General features: G+C 43.9%; 1 protein-coding gene across 5 annotated transcripts in view; it reads left to right on the forward strand.

The window, feature by feature from the left end:
* Top2 (DNA topoisomerase 2) overlaps positions 1-7,988 on the forward strand; it is a 69,770-nt gene that overhangs the window by 54,851 nt on the left and 6,931 nt on the right. For all 5 annotated transcript variants that reach the window (XM_076199752.1, XM_076199751.1, XM_076199753.1 and 2 more), the window contains one exon: positions 7,537-7,646. In XM_076199752.1, coding sequence (XP_076055867.1) covers positions 7,537-7,646 — 110 coding nt within the window. The remainder of the gene's footprint in view (positions 1-7,536; positions 7,647-7,988) is intronic.

Here is a 7,988-nt window from a genome sequence, read left to right on the forward strand (position 1 = left end):
AATAGTTGTGTTTAGTATTTTATAAATTTTTATGTTTTGGGTATCTTCCTTATAAGGGGGAAGATGCATTTGATATATAGATAGATAATATTTCACTACAAATAATAACCAGTAATAGATACATATATATATATATATACACCAACAGTTTTTTTTTTTTTTTTTTTTTTTTTTCTCCTAACAAGGGAAGTAGCCAAAAAACAAAGGTACAGAAACCATTCCCACCCCTTCCATCCCCCACATACTCCACTCCCCTCCACCCTATTCCCCCCTCCCATTAGCTACAAGGGAGGTAAAAAAACAAAAAAAAAAAAAACTAAGGCATGAAAATCACCCCCACCCAGATAGAGGTAATTTATTAAATTGGGACAATAGGAAAACAAGAGGATGTGAAAAGAAACTCAAAAAAGGTTATAGAAGAGATCTGAAAAGAGTAGCTTCCCACACAGAGTGGTGGATATCTGGAATAAATTGGATGAGGCAACAGTGTGTGCAAATACTATTCAAGAATTTCAGAACAAACTTGATGCTGAAAGATACAAAGATGGGTCACTATGAGCATAGCTCCCCCTCCTGTATAATACAACTAGGTAAATGCATACTCCCCCACCCACTTCCATGTGTCACACACCCATTCTCCACTCATCCCTATCTTTTGTCTGCCTCTTTCCTTCCTCAACAGACATTCCCCTATTTCCCAATACCCCTTTTACCCCATCCATCTCTATCATCCCTGGTTACCCCCACACGTTCATTCCCTCCACGTCTGCTTTCCACACTCTTACTAATATTTCTTCACTCATTCTTTCCATGTGCCCAAACCATCCCAATACTGTTTCATCAGCTCTATCTCCCAACTCCCTTTACATTTCCACTCTCCTCCTCACCTCCTTATTCCTCACTCTATCCAGCATGTAACCCGTACCATACTTCTTAGGCATTTCATCTCAAACACATTCAAACTCCTCCTATCTTACATTCCATGTTTCTGCCCCATACAGTGCTGTTGGCACAATCACTCCTTGATACAATCCCCTCTTGGCATCCATTCCTAAATGCCTATTTCTTTTTAACCCCCCAAGACATTTACTTGCTTCTCTCAATCTGTATTCTACCTCCACCTCCACTCCTCCCTTTCCCACCTCATGCACACCGAAGTATCTATAGCTATCCACTTCATCCAGTCTCTCTCCTTTAATGCTCTCTTCCAATTTGCTATCATCCTCTCCCCTTGTATGTCTTGTCACCTTATTTTTACCCACTTCATCTTCAACTTCCTCCTTTTGCACACCTACCCAAACTGTCACTAACTTCCATCAACTTTGCACACCTTGTGACTACCTCCTTGAACCTTCCCCATTCCTCCTCCACTCCTAATTCTACTCTATTCTTTACTCCCTCCCACTCTTCTCTCAGCTTCTTGTACTACTCCTTTTCTTTCACATTTAAGCAGCTTACTGTAAAAAAAGAAAATGTTATATGGAGTGATTCCACCCATGGCACTGTATGGAGCAGAGACTTGGTATTTAAAGGAGCATGAAAGGAAGATTTTGAATGTTTATGATATGGTAGGTGTTGAATGAATGGATAGATTTAAAAATGTTGAGGTGAGGCTGACAGCAGGGGTGGAAAGAAATGTGTGATAGGGTTGAACAGAATATTCTGAGGTGGTAATGTCTGGGACTTGAGGTGTGCCTTCATCTATGGGGTGCCCAAATAGGAGGGGCATTGAATTAATTTTAATGCATATGTTGTGGTAGTGTGCTTTGGATTTAACCACCTTGTTGTTGAGGGGGAAAGAGCCATTGGGATGTAGATGCACATATTTAGATTAGGATTTATGATCAATGTACCACAACCATGCACATTTAAATACCCAATTCCCATGTGGTTGGAGTTTTCCCAGACCATTTTATGCCTCAACTTCTCATAGGATGAACATACAGGGAACAGGATCCCTAGTTCCATCTTTCCATCCCAGTATGTCACCTCTAATGATTTGCATGGGAACATTGTGGCAGAATTCCCCTAGCCCACCTTACCATTGGGAATAGGAAGTAGTAGTAGTAGTAATTTGAAAAGGAGTGGTTGGGGAAGGGGCATGGCTATGCTGGTGGGGTGGAGGGCAGTGTCTTAACCACTTCAGTACGGGACTTAAATCTCGCGGGCAGCAGCCAATGCCAGCCGTATGACGTGTCGTAATAATACTCGCATCATAAAATATAGTCACCGTTTATATCGATCGTTCTCTCTTTCACCCGCGAATTTTGAAAACCACAGAGAATGGGATTCAGGGTGCATTTGGGAGAATGTAAAAACACAGGGGCGACTACAATAAATATAATCAAGATGCCGATATGGCAGCGTCGCGAATCCACTTCCTCCTCATGACGCCTACGTGTGCGGCACCGTATGGAAGGGGTTAAAGGTTATTGTAGGCACAGGAGAGACTGAGATTGGAAATTTGGGATTATGTTTGTGCATATGAACATTATACATACATATACCAAAGGCTTTTTTCCCCTACATGTGGGGTAGCCAAAGAGAACAAGGCTTAGAAACCACTCCCACCCATTCCATTTCCTATATATTCCACTCCCCTCCACCCTGTTCCCTCCCTCTCATCTTGGCACCTCCTGGATGACAGGTCTTCCCTGCATCCTGTCCACTGCCCTGGGTCAGAAGCAGTGTCGCAAAACACAGCACATCCACAGCAAGGCCGCTTCATAAATTCGGCGACCACCCCTCTCCGTCCCCTCATGCAAAAAAGGAGAAGACAGGGAGAAATCCTTTCGGGCTGCGTCAAATTTATTTTCTCATATATGCTTCCTCATCCCCCATCCCCCACCCACTCCCCCTCATGCATCACAGCGTCATCTATACACAACCCCTCTCCATTCACCCTTATCTTCTGTCCTCTCCCATCCTTCCTCGACAGATATTCCTCTTTTGTAATGCCCCTTTCACCCCATCCCTCCATCTCATCTTAGGATGCCCCCTCACATTCACTCCTTCCACCTCTGCCTTCCACACATCTTTTACTAATCTTTCTTCACTCATTCTTTCCATGTGTCCAAAACATCCTAATACCCTTTCATCAACCCTATCTCCCAGTTCCCTTTCCACCCCAGTTCTCCTCCTCACTCTATCCAGCCTAGTAACCCTTATCATACTTTTCAGACATTTCATCTCAAACACATTCAAACTCTTTCTCTCTTCCTCTCATGTTCCATGTTTCTGCCCCGTACAATGCTGTTGGCACAATCACTCCTTCATATAACCTCCTCTTAGCATCCATTCCCAAATGTCTATTTCTCATTACACTTTCAATGCACCAAGGCATTTACTCGCTTCTCTCAATCTACATTCTACCTCCAGCCCCACTCCTCCCTTTCCTGTCACATTCGCACCCAAGTATCTAAAACTATCCACTTCCTCCAGTCTTTCACCCTTAATGCTCACCTCCAGCCTACTGTCACTCTCTCCCCTTGTACATCTCATCACCTTACTTTTACCCACATTTATCTTCAGCTTCCTTCTTTCATATGAACATGATAATGAGAAAAGGGAGACTTTTTGAATAGTTTTGAATGAGTGTTAGAAAGAGTTTGGGGAAGAGTTAATGTAGTGATGTTGGGGAATCTTCATGCTAGAGTAGGGGATGAGTGGCAGCCTGAATGGATTTCCTCCCATCTGTAATTTCTGCATGAGGGGGCAAAAAAGGGGGGGTCACTATGTAAGTTAAGCGGCTTCACAGTGAATGTGCTGTGGCTTGCTGCATTGCTTCTGACCCAGGTAGTGGGCAGGAGACAGGGATGACCCTTCATCCACAAGGAGCTAAGATGAAAGGGAAACTAGGGTGGGAGTGGGCACATGCCTTTGACTTGGCTACCTCCCTTATAAAGGGGGAAGAAGCCCCTGGCATGTAGATAGAAATAGGGGATGAGCCAATAAATGGAGTACTAGGGAGGTTTGAGGTGCCAGTGGAGAGAATGTGTTGGTGGTATGTCCATCAATCAATCCATTGCTCCAGATCACTTGCAGAAGACTTGTGGCCTGCAAGAAATTGGGAACAGCCTCCAGGAGGAACTCCATATCCATATCACTGTAACCTGCCCTTTCTACCACTATCAACATGAATCTTATATTCAGGTCTTATCAAATATCAGAATTCTTTGATCTATCCATCCATGTTACACCTTATCATCCTCAATACTTTAATTTCTGTTGCCTGAATTTAGACTTGCCTTGGTGGATTAAAGAGTGTAATGAGGAATAGACATTTGGGAATGGATGCTAAGAGGAGACTGTATGAAGGAGTGATTGTGCCAACAGCACTGTATGGGGCAGAAACATGGAATATAAGAGAAGAAGAGAGAAGGAGTTTGAATGTGTTTGAGATGAGGTGTCTGAGAAGTATGATGGGGGTTACTAGGCTAGATAGAGTGAGAAATGAGGAGGTGAGGAGGAGAACAGGGGTGGAAAAGGAGCTGGGAGATAGGGTTGATGAAAGAATATTAGGATGGTTTGGACACATGGAAAGAATGAGTGAAGAAAGACTAGTAAAAGAGGTGTGGAAGGCAGATGTGGAGGGAGTGAACATGAGGGGACGTCCTAGGATGAGGTGGATGGATGGGGTGAAGGGGGCTTTGGGGAAGAGGGGAATGTCTGTTGAGGAAGGACGGGAGAGGACAGAAGACAGGGGTGAATGGAGAATGGTTGTATATGGATGATGTTGTGATTGCATGAGGTGGAATGGGTGGGTGGATGGTAGGTGAGGTAGTATGTGTGAGCAAAATTTGACGCAGCCCGAAGGGATTTCTCCCCGTCCTCTCATTTTATGCAATGGGGGGACGGAGAGGGGGGTCGCCGATTCAATGAAGCGGCCTTGCTGTGGATGTGCTGTGTCTTGCGACACTGCTTCTGTATAAGGATGACCCATCATTCAGGAGGTGCTAAGATAAGAGGGAGGGTGGAGGGGTGTGGAGTGTATTCAGGGATGGAATGGGTGGGAATGATTTTATGCCTTTTTCTTTTTGGCTACCCCCCTTGTAAGGGGGAAAAAGCCTTGGTATATGTATGTATGAATTTAGACTTGATGTTTGATGTTAGAGAACAGATTTCTAAGCCATATATAAGGAAGCAATAGAGATAAAATTTCTGAGAGTGATGGATGGGGTTTTGAGATAAGCAGTATGTGAGAAGTAAGAAGGATTTGTTGGCATTGAGTGAAACTAAGTTGAGTTTGGAAGTGTAATTGGATCTCAGGAGTGATGAGAGGATGAGGTAGAGAAGGGGTGGCTATACTAGCAAGTGAAGAGATAGGGAAACATGTGGTGGAGTAGAAGGTTTCTTTAAGGTTAATGTAGATGAAGGTGAAACTGGGAAGGGAGATGTGGGTCTTTTAAGTGCATATGGGCCTGGTAGTGAGAAGAATGTAGAGGAAAGGGAGTTTTTTGATAGTTTTAAACCAGTGCATAGATGGTTTAGGGAAAAATGTCAATATAGTGGTATTGGAAGACCTTAATTGTGGGCTAGGAAATGAACCAGTAGATGGAGTGGTTGGGAAGTGTGGAGTTCCAGGAAAAATTTGTAGTGCAGAGTTAATGGTGATGTGTCTAGAGAGTTGATGATAGCAAATACAGTGTTTCGGAAGGAACTCAAGCATAAGTACACATGGGAGAGGGTGGTGGATAGAAAGTAGGTAGATAGGACATTAATGGACTATGTAGTGGAAATGAGGGGCTTTGGGGAAGAGGGAAATGTCTGTTGAGGAAAGACAGGAGAGGACAGAAGACAGGTGAATGGAGAATGGTTGTATGTGGATGATGTGATGCATGAGGTGGAATGGGTGGGGGGATGAGGGTGAGGTAGTATGTGTGAGAAAAATTTGATGCAGCCCGAAGGGATTTCTCCCCGTCTTCTCCTTTTATGCATGGGGGGACGGAGAGGGGGCGTTGCCGATTTAATGAAGCGGTCTTGCTGTGGATGTGCTGTGTCTTGCGACACTGCCTCTGACCCAGGGCAGTGGACAAGATGCAGGGATGACCTCTCATCCAGGAGGTGCCAAGATAAGAGGGGTGGAGGGGAGGGGAGTGTATTGGGGATGGAATGGGTGGGAATGGTTTTTATGCCTTTCTTTTTGGCTACCTCCCATGTAAGGGGGAAAAAGTCTTTGGTATATGTATGTACCTTCAATTTTCTCCCATCACATGTCTTCCCAAACTCTGTTACTAAGTACCTTAATCTCCCCCTCTGACCCTGCCACAAGTGCATTTTCATCAGCAAACAACAAGTGGATCACCTACTTTTCTCCATTTTCTTTAACCATCTCCAGTCAGGGATGACCCGTTCAGGGATGACCCGTCATCCAGGAGGTGCTCAGATGAGAGGAAGGGTGGGAGGGGTGTGGAGTGTATTTAGGGATGAAATGGGTGGGAGTGTTTTTATGCCTTTCCCTTTGTGGCTACCTCCCTTGGAAGGGGGAAAAAGCCTTGGTATATGTATGTATGTATGTATCTCCAGTCCTCTGCCCATTACCCTCACCTTACTTTCCACACCACCTCATCTATGTACACATTGAACAGCCATGGCAACATGATACATACCTGACTCAACCTCACCTTTAACTCAAACTACTCGCTCTCTTCATTTCCAATTTTAACACAGGCTCTACTATGCTCATAAAAACTTGACTGCCCTCAATAATAATGGATGTAAAGAGGAGATTATATGAAGGGGTGGTTGTGCCAATGACACTGTATGGGATGGAGACTTGGAATTTAAGAGAGGCAGAGAGAAGTTTAAATGTGTTTGAGATGATGTGTCTGAGAAGTATGGTAGTGGTTACAAGGTTGGATAGGGTGAGAAATGAGGAGGAGAGCAGGATTGGAAAAGGAGATGGCAGATAGGGCTGATGAAAGAGTATTGGGATGGTTTGGACACATGGAAAGAAAAATTGTAAGTAAAAGAAGTGTGGAAGGCAGGGGTGGATGGAGTGAACTTGGTGACAACTGATGATGAGATGGAGGGATTGATGGATGGGGTGAAAAGGGCTTTGAGCAAGAGGAGGGAGGGAGCAGGGAGATAGGGTTGAGTGGAGAATGGCTGTGTATAGATGATATTGTGATGCAAGGATAGGGAGGGGGGGGAGTAGGGAGTGGTTAATGTTTGAATGATGTTTTGATGCAGCCCAAAGAGATTTCTCCCTGTTTTCTGTATTTTCAGCATGAGGGGATGGAGAGGGTGGGTCACCAATTTAGTGAAGCAGCCTTGCTGTGAATGTATTGTGTCTTGCTTCATTGCCTCTGACCCAGGGCAGTGGGCGGGATACAGAGATGACCCTTCATCCATGAGAAACTAAGATGAGATAGAGGAAAGGGTGGTTGATGGGAGTGGAATGGGCACTTGCCTTTCAACTAGGTTACTGCCCTCATAAGAGGGGAAAAGTCCTTGGTAGATGAAAGGCAAATACAAGATTTAATTGTCCCCTGTACCCTTTTTTAACTTTAGTTGTCATTTGATTATTTTCTTCAGGGAGCAGCCTGAAGTAAAACCTGCAGAGAAGGTGATGGATGTCAGTGATACCGATTCTGAATTTGAGGATATGCCACCAAAACCCGTAATCCAGAGGTTACCTAAGGAAGGTAAGAGGATTATTTTCTTCTTTTGCTTGTTTATACATCATTTATAAGTATCCACACTTGCAAATTAAGTGTACAATATATACACATTTTGAAAGTCAAAGCTGAAGGTGGAGATTGTGATTAACCCATTCAACTCCGATGACAAGATGTCTTGTCATTTGGTCAAATAAAACAAAAAATCATAAAACACCAAAATGTTTGATCAAACACCAGAAAAATATGACGTCAGTCCTCGCTTCGCTGTGAGCGAAGCGAGGATTGACGTCATATTTTTCTGGTGTTTGATCAAACATTTTGGTGTTTTATGATTTTTTGTTTTATTTGACCAAATGACAAGACATC

This window comes from Oratosquilla oratoria, chromosome 16, assembly GCF_046742065.1.
Source record: "Oratosquilla oratoria isolate Oo_2021 chromosome 16, ASM4674206v1, whole genome shotgun sequence".
NCBI lineage: Eukaryota > Metazoa > Arthropoda > Malacostraca > Stomatopoda > Squillidae > Oratosquilla > Oratosquilla oratoria.